Source organism: Mustela nigripes, chromosome 15 (assembly GCF_022355385.1).
Source record: "Mustela nigripes isolate SB6536 chromosome 15, MUSNIG.SB6536, whole genome shotgun sequence".
Taxonomy (NCBI): Eukaryota; Metazoa; Chordata; class Mammalia; order Carnivora; family Mustelidae; genus Mustela; species Mustela nigripes.
In genome coordinates, this window is record NC_081571.1 from 8,065,309 (window position 1) to 8,091,416 (window position 26,108).

Below are 26,108 nucleotides of genomic sequence, written 5' to 3' on the forward strand. Positions count from 1 at the left end.
CACGTGTTCACTAGCAGCTTTTCTTAGTTGTTGTGGTTTGTCATCACTTCAGCGGTTGGAAGCGGTTGGTCTGAGCTGTGTTCTTCAGTGTGTCTTAACTAAACTGGGTTCGGTGCCTCATGGGCTGTGCACCTCCTGGCCAGGGGCTCCTGCAGGGTCAGGAGGCAAGAGTGTATTTGAGCAATTTAGGATGTGCCTGTTACCCTTTCCACTTCTGCATAAAGGTATTATAAATGTGGGCATGTATTTTGCAAATTTGTATAAATATAGGCACCATTGTCCCTGATAATTCTCTTGACACTTTTGGTTCTCCCCAAAAAGTGTTTGTTTGGACACATTCATACCCGATTCGTTTTCCAAAGCTCATGACTTACTCTGGCCAATACTATTTATGCTTGCCACTCAAGTATTCTCATACACACTGGATAAGCATCATTAAAACAAAGTTAGGTTTAGAATGCAGACTGGAAGGTTTATTTAAAGGATAGCCAGTCACAGTGTTTCTCTATTTTAAAGGATAATGTCATTTTTGAGAGACTCTCAAAAGATTCAAAATACATGGAGGAAACGCTGTGCCATCTGGAATATTTTGCCACGGAAGGTAAGTGAAATTTGGAAATGTTGTTTTTAACCGTCGAAGTTGTATTTTCATGTGTTTGTGGCTGATGCTTCAGGGAAGCAGTTGTTTTCTGAATGAACAGTGTGTGTTTCGTGCAGCCCTTGGCTTCCTCATAGGATATACTTTCCTAGTGCCCCCCCCAACGCCCCTCCCACCGTGTTTTGTGCCTATGACAGTGACAGGATGTGTGCCAGAGTCCACACTCAGCCGACTCCTCACCAGGAGTACGGGCGGAACAGGCAGGCTAGCTCATGACCCGTACCATCATTTTGCAGTTATTGTTCCCCTTCTCAGGAAACTCATGAGGTTATTATCCCTGTCCTTCTTTTGTTATCCCTATGACACTGCCTTACCATGAACAATAATTTGTGGAGTCCACAGAGACTAAGAAAGGAGTTCTCTGAAAGGCCTCAAATAACACTGATGTCAGGGTTTCCAGAAAGGGGACGTGATGAAAGCTGGAGCCTGGCCAGAGTGCCGACTGCCGCTTTTTCACCTTCCTGCATCCCTAGGGCCATGCGTGTGTGTGTGTGTGTGTGTGTGCGCGCGCGCACACATGTGTACCTGCTGGAAAGCCCAGGTCGTCCACATGATGGCCCACTGGGCTTTTATTGCCATCTCGAAATGTACCCAGTGCCCCCTCTACTTGCTGGTGCCTGTTCCTTGTACATGCGCATGGGGGCCATGCCCAGCTCCTGTGTTTCTCTCTGTGGGGAGTTCACTCTGTGGCTTCCACGTACTCTCAGATTTATACACACAGTGGTTTACAGCAAAATGTGCTGGAGTTGTTCTCCAAGTGCCCTTTTTAGATGCATGAAAGTTGAATTAGAGTGACCCAAAAAGCAGACAGTTTCTTTAATTTTTTTGAGCATGCTGTTTGAAAATGCACCACATGATTTCACCTGGGAGGGAGGGTATCCTGCTTGCTTGGGTCTCTGGATACACTGGGGCTGTTTTGCAGGCTTGAGGACTCTGTGTGTGGCTTATGCCGACCTCTCTGAGCATGAGTATGAGGAGTGGCTGAAAGTCTATCAGGAAGCCAGCACGATACTGAAAGACCGAGCTCAGCGGTTGGAAGAGTGCTATGAGATCATAGAGAAGGTAACTACCGGCGAGGCAGCTGTTGCATGCCCAATGGGGGGCTCCACCGAGCAGAGAACAGTCTTTGGACAGGAACTGTTTCACTCTATAGCCATGTACCCTCTTCCTGTATGAATCTCAACCATTATTAGCTTTTAACGAGGTCTTTTTTTGCTTTAAGAAACACTTAGTTTGGGGCGCCTGGGTGGCTCAGTGGGTTAAGCCTCTGCCTTCGGCTCAGGTCATGATCTCAGGCTCCTGGGATCGAGTCCCGCATCGGGCTCTCTCTCTGCTCGGCAGGGAGCCTGCTTCCCTCTCTTTCTCTGCCTGCCTCTCCATCTACTTGTGATTTCTCTCTGTCAAAATAAATAAATAAAATCTTTAAAAAAAAAAAAAAAGAAACAGTTTTTATGGGCTACCTGGAAGCTGGAACCACCTTTAGCTAAAGCATTAATGGTATCTTACGAAGTATCAGGTCAAAGACAGTGTCAATGACTCTCAGGGTTTACTTAAGATTAGCCTTCATGAGATCGCTCACCTTACTGAGTTACAGGAGCATTCAGTATGTGTCGGCTGCTTGGACTTTGTTCATTCTAAGCATTTTCACACTTACTCTAATAGTAGCTACCTTTGCTGTTGCTACTCCGTATTGCCCACTCTGCCTTTTGTTGCTGTGCCGGGCCTTTGCAGTTTATCCAAAGCCTTATGTAGCTTTCTAGGTAATTGAATTCCCTCAAATCTGGCAGCTGGATTTCACCTTTTTTCTGGTTCATGTCTGCAACCATTGGCCCATTCTTTTTTTGGTTCCTCGAAACCTGAAATCATTAGCTTTTCTCATTCTGTGTGTGTGTGTGTGTGTGTGTGTGTGTGTTTAATAACTCTTTGCTTTTATTAATAGTCCATTGTTGTTTGGGTTTTATATTTACTTGTCACTTTAATGGAATTTGATTGGAGTAGAACGGAATTCAAGTGTTTATTTGCTCTGCTTTACTAGAAATAAGCAAAATTACTTTTAGAATCAGAAAACGATTGCATAGATGATGGGCCTGTGTGGCACCAAGCAGTGGTAGTTCTGTTTTCCCACAGTTGGGTAATCAAGCTATGGCGCCCTATCCTGGGTGGGGCCTCAGGGGGCCTCAGGGGAGGTAGGTGCTGTGTGCAGGGGCTCTGGAATCTGCCGGGCCAGCAGGCAAGGTACGGGCTGCCAAGGACCCTCCACCTGCCCATGCATCCACATCCATCCTCACTGTGAGCTGGTCTCCGTGGGCCTGGAAGAAGTTTAATAGGGGCAACATTTGATAGTCCCTCAGTCTTTTTTTTTTTTATTTTTTAAATAGTTCCTCAATCTTAAGATACTTCGATATTCTCATCTCTGGCTGTTGAAATGTTAGCATCAGCTGTCCCTTAGTCTTGTGTCTCAGATGAGTGTTATCATCTAGAATCAGTTTTTCTCCTGTGTTAACTGTAACATAATATGTATGTTACCTATCAGTGGGGTGAGAGGGGAAGTCTCACCTCCTGTGAATATCTTCAGGTTATCTTGCCCATATGCTTTACTGCTAGGTGACTTCTACTCTAACATGCCCATGGTCCAAGAAATAAATGATGAATGCTGGGTTGCCTATGTGTTTCGGGTAGTTCTAATATTGCAGATAGTTTTAGAATGCTGCACATCAAGAGATCACTAATTACCTGCAAGCAAAGGTTTAGTGCAGAGGAAATAAGAGAACTGTTGGACCATTTTGGCTGCCTTTTGGGGTCAGTTTTGTCCTTGATGTTGCTCTTAAGTATGTACCAGTCTGTAATCGAAATTCTTTTTCAATCTAGAATTTACTGTTACTTGGAGCCACAGCCATAGAAGACCGCCTTCAGGCAGGCGTTCCAGAAACCATAGCAACTCTACTGAAGGCAGAAATTAAAATCTGGGTGTTGACAGGAGATAAACAAGAAACTGCAATTAATATAGGTAATTAATTTTAAAATTTCCTGATGTTGGTTTTGTATTGTTTTTAAAGTGTCTGGTAGAAGTGCCTGAGGCTTCCTCAAATCCATTGACAGATGATGTTTTAAGGCCAAGAAAAGTTTACCTAAATCAAATGAGGATGCTTTTGTGAGAGTTATCTGTCTGGGATGAACATTAAAACTCTATCTCTCTGAATTGTATTAAACACACTTATATAAGATACAGAATTCAAGACTTGACAAATTTTTCTTACTGTTTTCCTCACAAAATTGTAGTCTGAGACTACGATCATCTTTTCACTAAGTTTAATATGCATTATAATTTTAAATAATTATAGCTACTTGAATGATTTTTACCAACTACTGGATCTTCTAAGAGTGTGTCTCTTCCTTTCCCTTCCCTGTCTGGGTTTGTAAACTCTTTGCTTGCTAAACATCATGGAAATGAAAACTGGGGAAAGGGAATTTTAAGTCCAGATAACTTACAGGAATGTTAAAGAGGCACATTTTGAGTTTGAAAGGAGTTGAAATGACCAATTTTAGAAGATCTGATTTTGGTCATTGCAGTTGCTTTCAAGTTACCTGGTGCTTCTAGCCCCATTACAGCGTAAGAAGCCCCGGTGCATATGTGACCAAATGAGTGTGTAAGGACCGCATGACTTATAACATATTTACAGAAGTAGACCGTGTCACAACTCCCTGCAGAAAGAACACACTGGAACCTCCAAATTTAAGTGACTCGTGCCCTATTGGGAGCAGTCTCCTTGGAATATTATTAGTTGAATCCAGAAGTACCCCTTTCCTTAAGCCTTCTCTTTTGAAGTGGCCCGGGCTCTCAGATAACCTCCATAGTAGACTGATACCTCCTCTCTGCAGTGAATGTTGTTTTTGGTTTAATAGGTAAAAGTCATTTAATCATTTTTTTGGCAAGGTTGTAGCTAGTCACTTGCAATCTGGGCTCCCACACGAGTGCAGTCAAAGTCATAGGTGAATGACATGTGACTCATGAGCAGTCTTGGAAGCTCAGGTACAGACTTTGTCTATGGATTTGTGTTGTCTTCCAAATGCACGTTTCTGGACAAAAGTGAACAGTGTTTCTGTGTGGATCCCTCACTACTGCTGGGAAATAAAAACCCAGAGTGTACAGCCTTTTAGTGATGTCAGCAATATTTTGTAAAATGAGGGTAAACACCTGCTTTTGGTACACTGTCTCTCGAGGTCTCTTTCTATGTATGTTGTTCCTTCAGGTATGATTTCTCATGTAAATTTGGGCTAAAACACCTGCTACTGATAATGTGACTCCTGTGATTCATCTAGAGCACAGAAAGTTGACTCTTGTCCTGAAATGCTGATAGGTTAGGGAATGCTTTCTGCTCACTTAGAGGAATGTCAAAGAAGTGAGTAACCCCTCAAGTTAAGATTGCACGATAATGATAAGATCTGGAAAATAGAGCTTGAGGGTTCCTGCTGGACTATTGACCTTTTTATGCTACTAGCCCCGGACAACTTCCTTAAGTGCTTTCTGGTGTTTGCTGTACGAAGCGGGTGTGACTTTGCTGGCATTGCGCTAGCTGGAAAAGGGCCGCTGTCCTTCTGATGACATCTCCACCAGATCACCCTGCCCTTGGGCAGCACACGCAACCCTCTTTGTGCTTGTTCCTTTGTCATACCTGAGCATGTCAGGGTCTGGAGGAGTTTGGAATAAACACAAATGAGGCCTTGAAAATCAACCCAGAAAACACAAATGGGTTATAATTCATAAAGGAAGGAAAGCTTGACCTGAATGTCGTGAGGCATCTCCGAGCCTTACAGAAAAACTGATGCCTGCCCGAAGAGTTTGTAAAAGTGATGGTTATATTATTTTGTGCTTTTTTTTTTCAAAGAGAGTATAGAAACATGTGTAGTTTTGGTACCAGAAGCATTTGTTGCCATTAGATATTTTTAAATTGATCTTTCTTAGCAAGACTCTGCAAGACCACAGTGAGATATTGCTTCCTGCTTATATATAAGCTGATGACTTTGCTGATGTCTTGTCTTCTGAAGGCTTTTTTCTACTCCCATTTCTTTTCCTAGTATATCAGAATTCAAACATATCTTTGGTGTTATTAAGTATGCAGCCAGCAGCCAGGGAACTGATATTCTTTGAAAGAGCTCTGTCTGAATTACTTTTTCACTTTGCCTTCAGAATTTATTGGTAATCCTGAGCAGTGTCATGGGCTTAAATGCCATTTTCCAATTTAGGCTATCTCTTGAGCCTGTAAATGATTCACAAGGCTCAGCAAAGGGTCGATGTCGGAACATTGTATCAGACTTGTCCATGCCAGACCACAGGTGACAGCTATAAGCAGCATGAAGTCGTGTCCCAATTCAGTATGAATTGTACGCCTGTTTACTTGTGCTGGGTTCCACATCCCCCCAGAAATCTGAGCCATTACTGATCCATCTTCCATAATGCGACATAGTCTGTCCATGGTAGTGCATTCTGTGTGCATTTTTTGGGCACCCGGAAGATATGCGGGAAGAAGATCAGGGGTCCAGCAGTTCTATGTCTCTGTGGAGGAAGGACAAGAGAGCAAACGAATGGAATGTCTGCTGAGTGCAGCAGTCTGCTAGGAGTGCCTTCTGAATTCTGTCTTCAGTCTCTACATATGAATGGTCTTACCGCTGAAGGGGGAAATTCAGTGTTTATGAAGGTTAGGTTCTTTTTCGTGACCAAGCTGGCTTGAGGTCCTAGGGCTCTTCACTCCTGGTGCAGAGCTCTCTTTAAACAGATTCACAAAGTTTTCATAAAACTGTTGTCTGAAATTTGAAGAGTAGGGGACAGTGGTCCTGTGTTCCAGTCATTCCAGGATGCACATTGTTGTCCTGTGTCAATGTCCCTGAAATTGAGATGTCTTATAACTATTGACTCTTACAACTATTGACTCTTACCACTAATCATATGGTCTTAGTGGACTTATGGTAAGAGTTCACCTTTGGAGCCAACAGTTGGTATGTGGGGTTGTTGGCTCTCCTCAGCATTGGGTTTATTTATCATAGAAGTGCTTGTAAGGGATACTTGGGTGGCTCAGTCAGTTAAGTGTCTGCCTTCGGCTCAGGTCACGATTTTAGGGTCTTGGGATCGAGTCCCTCATGGGGCTCCCTGCTCAGCAGAGAGCCTGCTTTTCCCTCTGCCTGCTGCTTCAATTGATTGTGTTGTCTCTCTTGTGCTCTCTCTCTCTCTCTGTGACAAATAAATAAATAAAATCTTAAAAAAGGAAGCATTTGTAAAATGTAACTTTTAGTTCATAACTTGCAAACATTTAGTCAAATTAAGTTCTAGAATATTTGTGTCTCTTAGGAGCCAATGAGTACCATATAGACCGTCTTCTTGCCTGTGGGTTTTAGGTGGTTGGGAACTGGCATGCTGCCAGAATCCTAGTGTGCTGGGCTTGAATTTATGCTAACTAAATAAATTTAGTTTATAAATTTCAAGGAGTTGGCAATTTTCTTAACTTAAAGATTTGGCATCCCTTAGTCTAAAGTGAAATTTCAGATGTAGTCTTTGTGAGTCATGTTATTTCCTTATTACCACTGGGTAGACATCTATTAAATAGGTAGACAGCAGATATGAAGTCTACAGAATCTATAATTTTTTTTTCTAATGTATGTAGGATGAGTGAGAACAAAAGCCATTTTGAAGTCATTAAGTGGGAAAGAGCTTTCCTTGAACCATTTCTAAATTGTTGTGACTCATCATTTAATACTTATAAACCACTTCTTAAATTTTAGAAGTTTAATTTTTAAAAAATGAGTAAATATGGTGCCTGCTCCTATTAGTGCCTATAGTTTGTCTTGCGTGTTGAAAGGAAGACCAAATTCTATATTCATTGAAGCTGGGACATTGTTTGGTGGTTGTCTCAACTTGAGTATTGTTTTATTTTTATTATTATTATTATTTTTTAATATTTTATTTATTTATTTGACAGAGAGAAATCACAAGTAGATGGAGAGGCAGGCAGAGAGAGAGAGAGAGGGAAGCAGGCTCCCTGCTGAGCAGAGAGCCCGACACGGGACTCGATCCCAGGACCCTGAGATCATGACCTGAGCCGAAGGCAGCGGCTTAACCCACTGAGCCACCCAGGCGCCCTTGAGTGTTGTTTTAAACAAAAAAAGTCAGACACAGTATTTCTTGATTACCTGCAGCTGGCTACTCGAGGCACAGGGAACTCAACATTCCTTCCCTGACTGGGGCATTAGTTAATTCTGAGACAAAGCAGAGGGTGACATAGATGAAAAAGTATTAATTGTGCAGGATAGATAGTAAGTATGACTGGTGTTCATAATAGATACTGAATTAATGTTAGCTAGAATTGAGTCCTCTCTGTCAGTTTTTTTAATAACTGATTCCTTGGAGATAGCCACCCTCCCTTTTAAAAGATAGAACCGAGGCACAGACTCCCATGCAATTCAGTGTAGGTCACAGAGACTATGAAGGTGCCAAAAATCTGGGCATGTACATGTGACAGTTGATATTCATTTCCTTGAAGGAAAAATATCTGAGTCAAAAAAGACCAGGGAAGCTTCTTGGATGACATAGGTTTAGAAGTGGGGCCTTTGAGAATTTGTTTAAAAATAAAAGAGAAAGGCATAAGGAGGGCACGTGATGTGATAATGAATTACTGATAAATTACTGAACTCTACCTCTGAAACTGATAATGTACTGTATGTTGGCTAATTGAATTTAAAAAAAAAAAAAGTCTGAGCAGCCCAGTTTGATGGGGGGAATGGTTTCGTGAGGCAAGACTGAAGCCATGTTCTCTTACATGTGACAGAGCCTTCCTGATAAGGATCTGGAGGGAAAGGTGCACAGGTGTGTGGTTCTGTGGACATGTCCTTAGCTTCCTGGTTCTCTGGATGATGAAAGACTTTGTACTGAGCCTCTTTGACCCCATCTGGAATAGATTAAGAATACTGTTTTTCATTATCCATTCTTGATGTTTGGCAGTATGTTTCATATACTCATACGCAAATATTGATCAGACTCTCTCTCAAAATATTTAGGACCAACACACTTACTGAGGGTTTGGAACCATGCCGAATCCTAGTGATGGGTAGCTTTATTAATATGATCCTAAGATACATGGTTAGTAAGGATATACTGTCCCTAACCCTTCCAGAGATGTCTCCCGAGAAATCTGGATTTGGGTACCCTTGACAATGTGAGCTTATCTCAAAAGAGAGGTAGAATGATGCCAAGGTCTGAGAGACTTGGTTTGGTGATAATTTCTGGCATGGATAATTATTTTCTTAAAATCATGCTCTAAGTACCGTAGAGTCTGTAATATTTTGATTTCTTTGTATGTTGATTATACTCAGGTAGTAGAAAGACTGAATGTTTTTGTAGTGTGCTGTTAATTTCAGGTGTAATAAAAAGTGAAATCCCAGAGGTTCTCTCCTCAGTGATTTTATGGTCGTTTTGTTAGATTGCAAGATTAAAGAACTAGACCTTAATTTACAAGCGTGGATTGACATTTCATACCTGGCTCTTCTCCAAGAGTTGATCTCATTTTATCCACAAACATTAGAAATCAAGCACGCCAAACTGGAGGTGACATAATTTAATTTGCCACATTCGCTAAGTCACAATTAACTGTGTTAAACTTCTATGCTCTGTACAGTGCAGGTGTTCTGTGTGATAATTCTCTAAGCAGAATCTCACTTCATTTTCCTAATTAAAAAACAAACAAATAACAAAACCATTTCCAGAAACCTTTAGTTTTGTATTTTGAAATTCATGGAATTGTCAGTGGTTTTATTTCTTGCTCTCTCCCTGCAATGGCTAAAAAAAATACTAAGAGTTTTTCCGTACTATCTTTGTGTAGCTTCAGTTGTCAAGAAGCATTTTGCTTAAACTGAATAATATAAAATAAAGCAGCAAGCTAGGGCTTAAAAATTATAGCTAGCTTCTGCAGCTGTTGTTCAAATCAAAAACTACCAGCAAATCCTTTTGCATTAGTTATACTAAATTTGTAACAGTCTATGTTGCATGAAGTTGCTGGAGGTCTCTGGGGATATAAAGAAAGAGCAAGCCTCCCATAGTGGGAAATAATTACAGTTGCAACATCCCCTTTTGTAAATGAAAATAAAGTGTAGACCTCTCTTCTGGACCTGATCTAAGAATTTAAAGGAAAGAAGAATACACTTGTAAAATTTTAATGGGAAACAAAGACTTTAATTTTGTCAATCTAATCAGGCAGAACTTTGAATGGCATTCTGGGAAAGTCCTAGTTTTACTCATCATTATTGTTAAAATATGAACTTGAACAAGTTTGAAAACATAGAAAATTGTTTCGTGTTTCTTCCCCCCCCCCTTTTTTTTTTGTTTTGTTTTTTGGTCTTAAAGGTTAAACAGGTATTTGCCCATGTGTTATTATGATTTTAAATTATTCAGTTTGTTCTAGTTTCTAAAATAATACATAGTTGTTTTAGCAAGCAAAAAATCTCATTCCCTTGAGGTAACTATTATTAACGGACTGGACGGTATCTTTATGGTATTGCTTTTAAAAATATTTGGATTGAAAGCTGTAAGTTTATGCTTCAAGACTTGTGTTCTGAAGTGATCTACAAAATGTTCTGAAATGACAATTGTTAGTGAAGGATATAATTTGTACATTCAAATATTTATTGTCTCCTTCCTAGACAACAACAAGAAAACAGGGTTTTTCTTAGTCTTAACTTTTGTGTGTTTTGAAGTCTATTTGGTGCCTTTTAACAGGGTTTCCTTAGCATGGGGTTAGAGGAGGACGGGTTGGGTGGGGTTGGGAAGCCCTGCTGAGTAGAATTGTCACATAAATGCAGTAGTTCTAAGACTTGCCCACTAGTTAAATGCCTGTCTCCTTGTCCACTTAAATATAGCATCTCTAAGGGATATTTTAGCTCTTCTGTGGAGGAGAGTCCAGCTTCCTTCTTGCTTTATGAACAGCTTTGGTTAAGCCCCTTCCTTGAGACTTATGCAGGTACTTGCTTGAAGGTTGTAATTCCCCAGCTGATGATTTGTTTCATGTTTCTGTGATCATTAATCCTTTATCTTCAGATGCTGAGGAAAAAGAAACAATTTTCTAGGTGGAAGGATTATTTTCTTACCTTTTTTCAATAAGATAAATTGAGATTGGAGATTGGTGAAAAGTGCCAACTCTCTCAGGGGGCACTGAGATGGTGGAGGGTAGCTTGAAAGGAACCTTTCCTTTCCTTGAAAGGAAAGAGTAGAGTCCTGATGGACCTTCAGGGTCTTAGGATTTGCTGGAACTGATCTTCCTCAGAGTGTGTGGATTTGAGGGGAGCGGAGTGTGGGCTCTCCTCCTGGTCTGTGGTGTCACTTAGTGTCTCCAGATGTTTTGGTGTGGACTCCAAAGCCTGAGTAGGAAAGTGGTTCAGAGAAAACATGTTCATTTTCTGGGAAGAAGGGTAGAGGAGTATCTTGCTTAGCCTGTAGCGATAACTATTTTAAAATGAGATGGAGATTATTGATCAGAGTCGATTTTGGAAGACATACTTTTGTTCTAAACAAACTTTTTTTTTTTTTAAACTCAGGTTTAATTCTTGAAATGGGGATTGCTTTGAACTTGGATAGGAAAAGTGATTCCCTCGACATATGACAGTACTCCTTTGAAATCTGTTGTGAGAATTACCCACTTTTTTTTTTTAAAGATTTATTTATTTATTTGACAGAGCGAGAGAGATCACAAGTAGGCAGAGAGGCAGGCAGAGTGGGGGAAGCAGGCTCCCCGCGGAACAGAGAGCCCCACACGGGGCTCAATCCCAGGACCCTGAGACCATGACTCGAGCTGAAGGCAGAGGTTTAACCCACTGAGCCACCCAGGCGCCCCGAATTGCCCACTTCTTAAACAAAGAAATGAAGGATTTTGCTAGTAGAGTAGGCTCATTTACGCCGATTTTGAAACGCCGATTTTGAAACCATCAGATTCCATGTGTTGCCCTAAAGTGTTAGCTATTTTTAAAAGCTAATGCAAGGCTTTTCCTGATGTTCTACAAGCATGAAGAAAAACCCATGGAAAATTGACCAATATTTAGCCATTAGGTTTGAAGACCTTCCCAACCAGTCCATTCAGGCTGTCTGCAAGAATCAAAATCTGCTTAAATTAGAACCTACTTTTCCTGCCCTCGCATGCTTGTCCAATTCCTCTGTCTTTCCCAATAGGCTTAAAAAGATAATACGGAAGGCATAAGAAGGGAGACTGAATTTAAATAGCTACTGGAAAGCAATGAGTTCATGGAAGGGATGGTAAACTCACTTGTGTTGCACTTTCCTCTGCTCTAGGATATTCTTGCCGGTTGGTATCACAGAATATGGCCCTTATCCTGTTGAAGGAAGATTCTTTGGATGTAAGTAGTTTTTCAAAAGTTGTATTTGTTATTATGGTATTAAACTTTTTATTTATTTTTACTATAACCAATAATGAATGAGTTTTTTTTAACTAAAAAACAATTCTAAAACTGTCCTGTGTATTTTCTTATTTATGAACAGATGTCATAAATTCCTATCTTTAAACACCAAAGTAGTAAATTTGGAGCAGTGCTTCATACTTTCCTTTGTTTATCTAGAATTGTGCATTTAAAATGTTAATGGGGCCATTTTGATTTGCTAAGTGGTGATGGTTCACTCCAGAGTAGATTAATAAGGAGACTAGGAGGATTTTTCTTTCTAGCACAAACTTTAACATAAGGATGATATTCAAGTGTCAGGAGTTGTTTGAATTTCTACAGGAATAGGCTCATGGAGGATTGAACAGCATGGCTCTCTGATCATTTTATAGACCTGTGCCCATGCATTCAGTGGCCTAAAGCCTCTGAGGAGACCAGGGTTGGGAACTGATGTGAGGTTAACCAGTGACCTGGGAAGTAGTCTAATGGGAAGCTGTCAGGTGAGCAATGAGATTCCATTCGTCAGGACTTGTAACAAGGACTTGTTATTGCTCAGAACCGAAGCCTACCCTTCACGCACTATATTTAAAGCTCCTTGTAGGAGCAGATGCCAGCCTTAGGAGAAGGGATGAGATATGGTACAGAGACATTTGTACTTGTAGATCAGGCAGGCCCTGAGTCCTCTTGAGAAGGCCTGCACATACTCCACCTCTTCATGACTCCCAAGGCAGGAGTCAGGGGTGAGTCTGTATGCCTCCAAGGCACCATTGCAAGATGCTGCTCCAGGGCTTGGGAGCATCCCCCTTGGATGCACTCCCAGCCCGTGAGCACACCCAGAATGTCTATGCCAGAGGCTCCCTGGTTTGCTGATGATCTTCTAGACCCAGAGCATCCACAGCCTTAAACTAAGCCTCTTATGTGGTGATACCTCAGAAGTGAGGCTATATTTTCTCTTTATGCCGGGTATTCTCTAGAATCGGGAGATGGGCTTTGACTCTGCACAGCAGTCTAAAGCCGTAAGTACAAGCTGGGACTTTTGGGTGACTTAGACCATGGCGTGATTTGTGAAGCCAAACAAGTTTCACAGAGTGTGCCTGGCTTCCCTTGGCAACATTTTAAGAATTCTTCTTCCTAACCAGTGTTGAACATCCTCTTTTAGTGCAGTGACTTTCATGTACTCAGTGTCTGTTGAATGGAGGTGCAATTTCTATGGACCTTTTTTGATCCATACTCCAAGGGATGTTCCATATTTCTGACTAGAGTCCTTTCTCCTTGTTCCCCTCCCCCACCCCTTTCACCTTCTTCCCCCTCATTCTTTAGTTGGGTTGAAGGCATTCCTATTCTCAAAATATTTCATTTGGTAGGTGTGGAATAAAAGCAGAGTCCAAGGGAAATAAATCAGGACTAGAGTAGATCCCTGTGGAGCTCCCCAGTTGAGCTTTTCAGGTTGCAGAGCTCTGAGGTTGAAGCAGACAAGAGAGGAACAAAGGGCAAGGCCCCAGAATTAAAAACATTGGGTCTAGCTTCCCTTACTTCATGCCACATGTAAGTGGAAGCTCATCCCATTCACTTCACTTCTTAAAAGGATCCTAGTCCTGAATTGCCTATTGTCCAGTGTTTCATATTTTTGTTTCCAATTTTCTAGTTGTTTACAAGTCTGGTGTCTATTACTTTATGATACCTAGAAGCAGAATTTGATTGATGTAATTCTGCCTCTGTAAGGTCATCTTTGAGAAATACTAATTTCAAGTTTATGGGTCTGCACCACTTGGATTTGTCTTTCCTGCTCCTAGAGCTTGGCCAGTTGTTCCTGATTTTGAGAACTTTTGGGAAACAACTGGTTCAGGAGAAAAAGAAGAGGAGAGTGTTGATATGACCGCTCGGTTCTAGGGAAGAAGCAAGAGGATGGTTGGAAAATCAAAGAAAGAATATCATAGATGATAATTTAAATAATGTTTTGGTACTGCTTATCATGGACAACTAGCATTTTCCACCCCCACTGGTGATAAGATCATCATCACTACCTTGAAACCCAAGCAAGTGAAATAATTAATCCCAGATTCCCATCTTTGGACTGTTTCTTAGAACTGCTTCTGATACGTAATACAGGAATAGTCAGGATTCAGTGCAGGAAATTGTGACAGCCAGGTCTATCAGAAGATAAATATCCCACATATCAGTTGAACAGAGTGATTTTAATAAAATTGTGAATTAAGTGTGGAGTTGTTAGATAGCAAAAAGTATAAAAAGAGGATTCTAGGACAAGAAACAACCCTTAGGAAAAGTCAGAGTCAGCACTTTGTGCAAATGAAGCTCTCTTGAACACCACCACCCCCTTCATTTCCACATTGCCCACAGCTGCTTTCATACTGCACTGGTAGAGTCAATGAGTTAGAGACCACATTGGAGACTTTGGGCACCTAAATCCTAGAGTATTTGCTGTCTTGTCCTTTCTGGAATTTCTCACCTGTCCTAAGGTTCCTTGTGGAAACTGAAGGAAGCAGTGACCCCTCCTAGGCCTGAGGGAACACAGGCGAAAAGATTGGAATTATTAATACTTTCAAACTTCAGAGAGGGGGCTCTCAGAGCTGATCCTTGGATGTCTGAAGAGGGGCAGATGCCTGGCTGGTCTAGTGTCTCTGCCTTTGGGGTAGAAGACAATGAAGATAGTTTTCCAAGTGTTGGCGAAATCCGAAACCTGGCTTCACCTTCTGCTGTTGGAAGAAGCTGTGCTTGCCAGGATGGAGAAGCAACTCTCAAGGGAATTGCAGGCAGACAGGAAACCCACAGGAGACTGGCAGGAAGGAGCAAGCTCTGGCCAGATTGGCAGTCTCTCTCCTCTCCTCTTGCACCACCTGCTGGCCAAGTCTTGCATGGAGCCCTTTGGCAAAAAAGTATGGTTTGTAGAGTTCCTGTTCCAGGATTCCAAACTACAGGTAGCAGGGAAGCCTTGAGGCTGAGAGTTGTTGACTAAGTTACTGGCACAGAACCTGAGTTCAAGTATAAAGAAAGTTAAAACAGTAAATTAGATGCTCGCAAAATTACTGGAAAAGCTGAAGGAGCAGACGTCTGCATGTCCTAGGTGGGTTTCCATTTCATGCATCCTGTGTTGATGTCAATGCTTATGCATATGTGTTTATGTTTATGCATCCATGTTTACTGTCAAGGTCAGGACACTGTTCTTGCTATCCCAGGAGACTTGAGGAAGTCACTGCTCAGCTTCCAACTTCTAGCTTCCTATACCTATGAAGCTGGGACGACGTTGTAGAATTTGGAATACTTCCTCTGAAGAAAGGGAATCGCTCTCTTCTTTCTGTCTTCCAAATCTTACATAAATGTGTCTCATTGAAAGAATCCACCCTGAATCCTGTTAGTAAGGGAGTTTGGGAAATGCTGTTTTAGCTTTGCGGGCCTTTTCATATATAGAGAAGAATGTAGAAGAGGTTGGAAATAGATAGAATCCATCAGCAAACGGTATCTAGTACTGCCGAATTCATAGGCAAGGAGTGGGAATCAGGAGTACACAGGATGTTATAGGATCTCAATCATGTGGTTGATTTTAACATACAATACATTCTTTACTTTGTAATGACATGTAGAGTCGCCATAAACATTTTGTGTACCACTCAGAAGTTTGTTTCTGTTGTTTTCATGGCAAAGCACTGAACACTTGTCAGCCTTAATGGTGATGAATGAGAACATAGTGGTTAAGGAACTAGTTTCCGGAATGCCTGACCACACGTTCAGATGCCGATGCTAGGGCTTAGAAAAGTCTCTGACTCACAGTGAATTCTCCTAGTAAGTCATTTACTATTTTCTACTTTTCTTTTACAAAAGCCCAACTTCTAATTTGGTCTTTTCTCTAGTGGCAGGTGGTTCCCTAGTAAGTTACCTACAGGACTTTTACAATATGGAAGCACATACCCATATTCATACCCACAACTGTACTGTCATTTGTTGCTTCCAGATGAAGGGGGGATTGCATTCTTTTTAATTGACTGAGTAATATTTTAGGTGTGTGTGTATGTATGTACCACATTTTCTTCATCCATTTATCTGTTGAGGGAAAGACACCTGGCTGCTACCATATCTTGGCCCTTGTTAATAATGCTACAGTAAACGTAGGAACGCATGTATCCCTGAGTTAGTATTTTTGTTTTCTTTGGGTAAATACCTAGTTGTGGAATTACTGTACTGGATCATGTGGTGTTTCGGTTTTACTTTTTTGAGGAACCTCCATGCTGTTTTCTACAGTGATTGTACCAATTTTACCCACCAGTGGTGCACAAGGTTCTCTTTACATCCTTACAAACACCTCTTTTCAATACTAGCTATTCTGACAGGTATGAGATGATACCTCATTGTGATTTTGATTTGCATTTCTCTGATGATGAGTGATGTTGAGCACATTTTCATGTGTCTGTTGGCCACCTGTAAATAAGTCACCGAGATGAAAAGTCAGAGAAATAGCATAGGGGATATAGCTAACATTGTAATAATGTTGTTTGGCGACAGATGGTGACTACACTTAGCACAGTAAGCTGTGAGCAATGCAGAGAATTGGGAGTCGGTGTTGTACACCCGAAGCTAACACAGCATTGTATGTCAACTATATTTAATAATAAATAAAAAAGAAGACAAAGGTGATGTTTTAATGTGTGATATGGTGATGGGTTTTTTTGGTATGGAGAAAACACTTGAGGAAGATATGTTTAGAAATGCTTGTGATGCAGAAAGGGTGGGTTGCATCTATTAAGCCGTAGAGGAGACAGCCTCTCCAGTAACAAAAGTTCAGTGTGTTGAGTGCTTCTCTGTGAGTAGCTGACCCTTAGTGTGAGATTTTGCTTTTAAACTTCCTACCAATTCAGGGGGCACCTGGGTGGCTCAGTGGGTTAAACTTCCTACCAATTCATAGAGGTAGTGAAACTCTTTTTTTTTTTAATTTTTTTTTTAATTTTTAATTTTTTATAAACATATATTTTTATCCCCAGGGGTACAGGTCTGTGAATCTCCAGGTTTACACACTTCACAGCACTCACCAAAGCACATACCCTCCCCAATGTGAAACTCTTTTAAGGCTGGTGTTAAGGTAGTAAAAATAAACAAACAAACAAAAAACCCAAAATACTCTCCCCCTTTTTCCCCTGACATCCTGATAATACCTACTCGTAAGATCACCTTATAAATACATTTGTTCTTTGACATCTTTTTATGGTATACTAGAAATGTTGCTTGAGCAAGATTTTTCCATGTTCAATTTAGGCATGTTTAATGAATTTTAATCCTTTGAAGGCACTTAACATTTAAAGGGCAGAAAGACTGCTAAGTGTTACCAGGGATTATAAAGCAGGATGAAGGGGACATGAAAAGAACAGAAAGAACAGAGGCTACTGTGGTTGTATAGGTTGGTTGGAGAAATTCTCTCTGATAGGATGGTATTTGGGAATGGAGGGTGGGAGCCACGGTGCTGTGTGGACAGGGGACTGCACATCTCCCTTTGCCTGGGATCATCTTAGTGTGCACCTTTTGTGCTGGCGTCTCATCATCATTCTGTATCTGGGAGACTAGTGTCCCAGGAAGGTGGTTCACCAAGTGCCAAGTCCCAAGGCTGATGCCTTTCTACTCTGCTAAGCCTCCAGCGGCTGCAGTGGAGTGGCCGAGGGAGTTAGAGAAATAGCAAGAACTTTACCTTGTAGTTGTGTAGGTTGTTGTTATGACTTGGCTTTTTTTCTGAGTGAAATTGGGCCTCATTGGTGGAGTCTGAGCAGCAGAGCAATATGATGTGATTTACTCTTTGACAGTATCTGGCTGCTGGTGTGGATGGACACGTAAAGGGAGGCAAGAGCAGAAACAGATTACCCAGTTAGCAGGTTGTTTTGCTAAGCTGGGTAGTAGGCGATGGGAAATGCTGGATCTGAGTGTTGGCCAGGTTGGTGATGGGAGGTGGTGAGATTCTGGGTGTAGAGTATTTTCACAGTAAAACTGACAGGTTTTTTCATTAAAACTGACATGCTAATATATTGATATGGGATATAAGGATAGGACTGCAAGGCTTTAGATCTGAACAACGAGAAAGATTGAGTTGCCATTTCTGAGATGAAGACTGTAGGAGGAGCAAGTATGCTTGGCGGAATCGGAGGTCTTTTTGGGGTCTCTTAGGGTTGGAGTGGTGATGAGATATAGCCAGGCAATTGAACATACAAGTCTGGGATTCAGGGAACAGCTCTAGATGGAGAGAGATTTTTGGGAGTAGTCAGAGTATCATTTTAAACTAGGAGACTTGATGGGTTAGTGTGTGACCTCTTTCCTTATTCTGATAAGCAAGTTAATGGGTAATTTATTCTTCAATTAATGTATCATAAACTGTGATTTTTAAAAATGAACTGTCAATAAGAAGGATATTCTTTTAATTCTTTGTGTTTAAGTGAAAGTGGTGGATATTTGTCACAAATGATCTTAGTAGAATCAGTGAGAACTTTAAACCTACTCTTTCACAGAATAGAGCTGGTAATACTTTTTTGTTCTACTGTATCTATGTAATGGGTTTATTTATGATCATCCATGTCTGTGGAATCCAGCCTTGGCTGGCAGGGGGGTGGGAGGGTCGAATTAGGAGGCTTTGTCCACCTCTAGTGCTAAGGGTATCCTTGAAAGCATCAACAACGTAGAGACAGGAAGGCATAACCTGTCAAGGAGCTTGGTGACTCTTACCATTGCCACCTGCCTATGTGAAGATAATTGGTAACTGCATGTTGTATCATAGAGGTATATCATGACAAATGCTTAATGGCAACAGTTCTCAGCCTGAGATAACAACCTTCTTTGCTGTGACAATGCAGCTGGGGTATCATCATAGGGGGAAAATTACATTGGAGGATTAGGTCGGTCAAACCCCTTCATCAACGAAGTTGATTCTATATCAGAATTCTGTATTGGGTTTCTAAGCACTGATAAGAGGTGACTTACGTAGACCTGAGCATGTTTTGTTTGGAATGACTTCCAAGATGTGTCTAAGACACACCTTTGATGAAGTTCACTTGGTTAATGGGATTGTAACCATCACCCTTTGTTCCGAGGATAATTTAGATTTTATGGCAATCTAATAATTTTAAACCTCACTTACTCCCTTTCTAGAATCAATGCATTCAGTGCAGAAAAAAAATAGATATAAATAACAAAAAAATAAAATTGACTGGAACCAACTACTCAAAGAGTTAACAATTAAAAATTTGATTAATAATCTAAGAACTTCTTTTCTGAGGCGAGTAGAAGCGTATGTTTTATATCTGCGTACACACACTCATATATATACACACATTAATATTAACATATTTTTCTGTATAGGTATATACCTATATCTCTATGTGTTTATATGTATTTATAGATCTATTTATATCCACATATTTGTGTACCTATATATTTGTATATCTCTATGTAAATATTATATATTTGTATATGTATTTATATGTGATATTTATATTTTTAGTTCTTTTATTCACAATGCAACGTATGTGTTCCATCTGTAATTGACTGGTGTTGATTTTCTAAAACATGTTTTGAAATGTTAAGCATTATGGGAGAAATGGGATCTAGGACTATTTTGGGGAGATACAGAGTTATAAAAATAAAAGGTTTCTCTACTATAAGTTTATGCAATCTTTAATAAATTTACTGCTCTGTAAATCTTAAAGAATTAGATATAGAATTCTTCGTTAACCAAACTTATTTGACCACTGAATTTCTTTTTTGGTGAGTAACTCTTATGACAAGGAGCACAGATTTAGAAGTGCTGCTTTTAAGAATAGGGGGTTTTCCTCTTGATTGTTATAAAATTAAAACTTACATGAAAGAGAATGCTCAGAAAATAGAGAAATGCATGTTTAATTTCCAAATTTATATTAAACCAACAAATATTTGAGTGATTTTAGGCTTGATTTTTATTATTATAGACATAGTTATAAATGACAGCAGGGAAAATGCAAAACTATTAGAATCAGACTTGAGGAAATAGAAGACCTGAATCACCCCACAACTATTAAAGAAGTGGTATCACTACTTAGAGTCTTCCCTACAAAGAGAGCATTAGACACTCTTGTGATGTTGATAGTCTAGTTTTATCAAGCATGAAAAGAACAAGCAGTTACAATTTTATATAAAAATCATCCAGAAAATAAGTCGATAGTTTTCAATGTAGTTTGATGCTAATGTAACCTTTGACTCAAAACCAGTAGGGGCAAAATGGTAAAGAAAAATTATGGGCCAGTCTTAGCTGTGAACTGAAAGGTAAAAATCTTTTTTTTTTTCTCTTTAAAGATAGGAGTTTTTATCTGATTCATTTTCATTTGCCTCCCCAACTTGCAACATAGCATTGTACATGTAGTATGTGTTCAATAAAAGTTCGTTAAAATGAATTGATTTTTAACTTCAGCATAATCAGTTACCAGGTGACATGTATTCCTGATCAGTCCTAAGCCAATAACCTAAGTTCTGACACATTAATTAGAGAAATGACTCCTCTAACTAGGGGTAAATTTCTTTAATAAAAGCATAGCAAGCCAAATGCAGGAATGTAAACAAAACAAAGCAAAAAACCCCCATACATTATGATCTAGTTAGGTTTAATTCCAGGAATGTAAACATGTATTTTCTTTATTTAAAAATTCGGATAGTATATTTCATCTCCTTAATAGATAAAAGAAAAAAAAAGTGCAATCATCTAATTAGATGCCCAAATAATTCTTTTAATGAGCATTTATCAGTAAGCAACAACAGCAACAAACTTCTCATCCTGGAATAAGAGTAGGCTTTCTTAACTTGATAAGGTGCATTTACCAAAACCTATGCTAGACATCCTACTTCCCAGTGAAGTGATAGAATATTCCTTTTAAAATGAAGGTAAGAAGTTGCTGTGGTCCATGTCGAGGAGGTTACTGCCTATGTTCTCTTCTAGGATTTTGATAGTTTCCTGCCTCATATTGAGGTCTTTAATCCATTTAGAGTTTATATTTGTGTATTGTGTAAGAGAATGGTCGAATTTCATTCTTTTGTATATAGCTGTCCAATTTTCCCAGCACCATTATTGAAGAGACTATCTTTTTGTCCATTGGACATACTGCTTTGTCGAAGATTAGTTGACCATAGAGTTGAGGGTCCCTATCTGGGCTCTCTGTTCTGTTCCATTGATCTATGTGTCTGTTTTTGTGCCAGTACCATGCTGTATTGGTGATCACAGCTTTGTAATATAGCTTGAAATTGGGCAACATGATGCCCCCAGCTTTGTTTTTAGTTTTCAACATTTCCTTGGTGATTTGGGGTCTTTTTTGTTTCCATACAAATTTTAGGATTGTTTGTTCCAGCACTTTGAAAAATTCCACTGGTATTTTGATTGGGATGGCTTTGAAAATACAGCTTGCTCTGGGCAGCATAGACATTTTAACAATGTTTATTCTTCTGATCCATGAGCATGGAATGTTTTTCCATCTTTTTGGGTCTTCAATTTCCTTCGCAAATATTCTGTAGTTTCTAGAGTATAGATTCTTTACCTCTTTGGTTAGGTTTATTCTAAGGTATCTTAAGGTTTTTGGTGCTATTTTAAATGGAATCAATTCCCTAATTTCTTTTTCTACAGTTACATTGTTATCGTATAGGAAAACCACTGATTTCTGTGCATTGATTTTTTTTTTTTTAATCCTGCCACGTTACTGAATTGCTGCATGAGCTCAAGTAATTTGGGGTGGAGCCTTTTGGGTTTTCCACATAAAATATCATGTCATCTACAAAGAGAGAGAGTTTGACTTCTTTGCCAATTTGAATACTGTCCAAAACACGTCTCCAAAGGCGAGGGAAACAAAAGCGAAAATGAACTTTGGGACTTCATCAAGATAAAAAGCTACTGCACAGCAAAGGAAACAGTCAACAAAACAAAGAGACAACCCACAGAATGGGAGGAGATATTTGCAAATGATGCTACAGATAAGGGGCAGGTATCCAAGATCTATAGAGAGCTTCTCAAACTCAACACACAAAAAACAAATAATTCAAAAATGGGAAGAAGACAAGAACAGACACTTCTCCAAAGAAGACCTACTAATGGCTAACAGACACATGAAAAAATGTTCAACATCATTAGCCATCAGGGAAATCCAAATCAAAACCACATTGAGATACCACTGTACAACAATTAGAATGGCAAAAATTGACAAGAAACAACAAATGTTAGAGAGGATGTGGAGAAAGGGGAACCCTCTTACATTGTTGGTGAGAATGCAAGTTGGTACAGCCACTTTGGGAAACAGTGTGGAGGTTCCTCAAAAAGTTAAACATAGAGCTACTCTATGACCTGGCAATTGCACTCTACCCCAAAGATATTTACCCCAAAGATACAGATGTAGTGAAAAGAAGGGCCATATGTACCCCATTGTTCAATCCAGCAATGTCAACAATAGCCAAACTGTAGAAGGAACTAAGATGTCCTTCAACGTTATCCACATGCCCTAGATAAAGAAAATGTGGTCCATATATACGATAGAATATTACACAGCCATCAGAAAGGTTGAGTACCCAACATTTGCATCAACATGGAGGGATAGGAGGAGATTATGCTGAGCGAAATAAGTGAAACAGAGAAAGACAATTATCATATGATTTCACTTATTTGTGGAATATAAGGAGTAGCATGAAGGACATTAAGAGAAGGAAGGGACTTCTCGTTCCTAGCGCAGCCATGGCTCGTGGTCCCAAGAAACATCTGAAGCGTGTAGCAGCTCCAAAGCATTGGATGCTGGATAAACTGACTGATGTGTTCGCTCCTCGCCCATCTACTGGTCCCCATAAGCTGAGAGAGTGTCTCCCTCTCATCATTTTCTTAAGGAACAGACTTAAGTATGCCCTAACAGGAGATGAAGTAAAGAAGATCTGTATGCAGCGTTTTATTCAGATTGATGGCAAGGTCCGAACTGATATAACATACCCTGCTGGTTTTATGGATGTCATCAGCATTGACAAGACCGGAGAGAATTTCCGTCTGATCTATGATACCAAGGGTCGCTTTGCTGTTCATTGGATTACACTCAAGGAGGCCAAGTACAGGTTGTGCAAAGTGAGAAAGATCTTTGTGGGGACAAAAGGCATCCCCCATCTGGTGACTCACGATGCTCGCACCATCCGCTATCCTGATCCCCTCATCAAGGTCAATGACACCATTCAGATTGATTTGGAAACTGGAAAGATTACTGATTTCATCAAGTTTGACACTGGTAATCTGTATGGTGACTGGGGGTGCTAACCTGGGAAGAATTGGTGTGATCACCAACAGAGAGAGACACCCTGGTTCGTTTGATGTGGTTCACGTGAAAGACGCCAATGGCAACAGTTTTGCCACCCGACTCTCCAACATTTTTGTTATTGGCAAAGGCAACAAACCATGGATTTCTCTTACCCGTGGAAATGGTATCCGCCTCACCATTGCTGAAGAGAGAGACAAAAGACTGGCGGCCAAACAGAGCAGCGGGTAGAATGGTCCCTAGGTGACATGATTGGAAGTCTTTATACCTAATTAAAGGTCATACAGCATGATAAAAAAAAAAAAAAAAAAAAAAAGAGAGAGAGAGAAGGAAGGGAAAAATGAAGAGGGGGAAATGAGAGGGGGAGATGAGCCGTGAGAACCTATGGACTCTGGGAATCAAACTGAGTGTTTTAGAGGGAAGGAGAGTGGGGAGATGAGTGAGTCCGGTTATCGGTATAAAGGAAGGCATGTGTATTGCTTGGAGCACTGGGTGTTATGTGCAAACAATGAATCATGGAACACTACATCAAAAATGATGTACTGAATGGTGACTAACAATAAAAAATTATTTAAAAAAAAGATAAGATAGACCTGTTCCCTGCCAGCAGTGCTTTAAAACATTATACTAAAGGTGTTAGCTCCAATGTGACAAGATAAAGAAACAAAAGGTATAAGGATTAAACTAGATAATTTTCATTAATGATATCATAATATGATTGTCTACATGTAAGATGCAAGAAAATCAATAGGTGAATCCTAATTAGGAGATAAGACAGATTGCCGAGTGGATTTTAAAAGAAAACAAAACATTACAGATAATTGAAGGGCTGTTACTTCTCTTTATCCCATTGCCTGAGAGAAAACCACCCTCTGGAATTTTTTATACCTTTGCCATACCTGTGTATGTATCCATAAACTACATATAAAATTATTTTGAATATTTCAAATTTATGTAAATGAAATAATATTATATGTATCTTTGTGCTGTTTGCTTTTTTCACTCATGTTCTTAACATTTATGTTCATAAACTTAGTTCTAGTTAGTTGTATAGTATTTAAATCTGGGTGGTAGACGTTTTGGATTGTTTCACATTTTTTGCATTATCAGACGTGCTGCTGGAAACATCGTAGGTGCTTGTTTGTTAGGTAACTGTGTCTGAATCTATCAGGTATGTACCTGGAAACAGAAATTGAGCTACACGATATTACCTCACTTCTCACCAGGATGGTCCCACCAGTTTCACTTCCTGCAGGAGTGTGTACAAATTTTTATTGCTTCATATCCCTATCAACACAGCTGCTCAGTCCTTCATGCAAACGGAAAAACAAAATGTGCATTTTCTCTGCTCTCTGTACCAAAGACAGGGTCAGTTTTCAGTGAGACCCACTCCTCCTGCTTTTTGGCTACTTGGGAGAAAAGTCTGCAGCAGGTTGCTTCACCCTGACTCACCAGAAGTCTCCTCGCCCCTGTTTCAAGACTTGATACCCGTGTTTGAAGTGTTCTTTTCTTCTTAAGGGTCTTGAACTCAATTGGCACTACTAACTTTTTGATGGCCTTCCACCGCTCCTTTTTTTGTGGGTGAGCTTGTTCTAGAGCAACCCTTTTTGTCCCAAATGCATGAACATGAATCCTTTCCTGTTTTCTATTCTTCTTCTTAAAATTTAAATTCCAGTTAGTTCACATGCAGTGTTATATTCGTTTCAGGTGTACCGTTTAGTGATTCAGCACTTCCATACATCACTTGGTACTCACAAGTGCCCTGCTGAATCCCCATCACTTGTCCTGTTTCACCCAACCCTCTTGCCACCACCCCCCCCCCCCTCCCCCCCCCACAGCCTGCTCCCCTCTGACAACCATCAGCTTGTTCTTATTTTCTCCTTTTTAGCAAGGACTTCATGAAATCTAGATTTTCAGAGCAGTAATATCTGGTAGGGCTTATCTTGTCAGATTTTCCAAGTCCCTAGATAGTTACCCGTTTTGGGATCCCAAGAGAAAAGTGCCACTTCCAGGACACCTCACTTCTGGAATATTTATTTTGTTTCTGAATCATGAATACTAAGGATCACCCTTTGTTCCTTGAACAAAACGTTAGCCAACTCTGATAGATTGAATTAGCTCGCAGGGTACAAATCGCTGGGGCCAACGGGCGCATGTGGCTCCTATTGAACATAATAAGCAGCCCTTTGACATGCGTGGCAGCTGCTGCCAGAGAATCCAGCCAGGGTCTGATCTGGAGGGTGGTGCACACGTAATTGAAGCAATAACACAGGGATTAAATATGGAATTGAAAATGATTTTGCAGAATAAAACTGAAGTCTGGTGTATCTTGAGAAGGAAATCGCAGCAGACATATAAATAGCTTACTGTTCAGTTTAATTACAGTTTTATAGAAGACAAGACTGAATTGATAAATCTCCACAAAGAGATTCAAGGCAGACTAAACCGCCCGCTGCACTTATGTGGAAATGACAGAAGCTATCACGCCAAGCTGAATGTAAAAAGTTTCATTTCCTTAAAGTTAATTTTTTGGATTATAATTGTATGGCAAGTCTTTATTTCATGGCGGTATATAGCTTCTTTATCATTGTCTAGGAGAGTTGGAAGGTCTTCTGCTTGTTAGATACTAGATTTTAGTTTTAGGGCTTGATTATTTTTATATCTCTATTTAAATGGGGGGATTTTCTGTACCACTGAATCTGTGAGTTATAGTTTTTGTTATTTCAGTCCTCTCCTTTGAG

At 40.1% G+C, this 26,108-nt stretch overlaps 1 protein-coding gene and 1 pseudogene across 2 annotated transcripts in view; both read left to right on the forward strand.

Moving 5' to 3' along the window:
- Positions 1-26,108, forward strand: part of LOC132002552 (phospholipid-transporting ATPase IB) — a 606,778-nt gene that overhangs the window by 190,716 nt on the left and 389,954 nt on the right. For both annotated transcript variants that reach the window (XM_059377600.1, XM_059377601.1), the window contains 4 exons: positions 517-601; positions 1,581-1,720; positions 3,527-3,665; positions 11,982-12,046. In XM_059377600.1, the coding sequence (XP_059233583.1) occupies positions 517-601; positions 1,581-1,720; positions 3,527-3,665; positions 11,982-12,046 (429 nt within the window). The remainder of the gene's footprint in view (positions 1-516; positions 602-1,580; positions 1,721-3,526; positions 3,666-11,981; positions 12,047-26,108) is intronic.
- Positions 22,794-23,613, forward strand: LOC132002453 (small ribosomal subunit protein eS4-like; annotated as a pseudogene).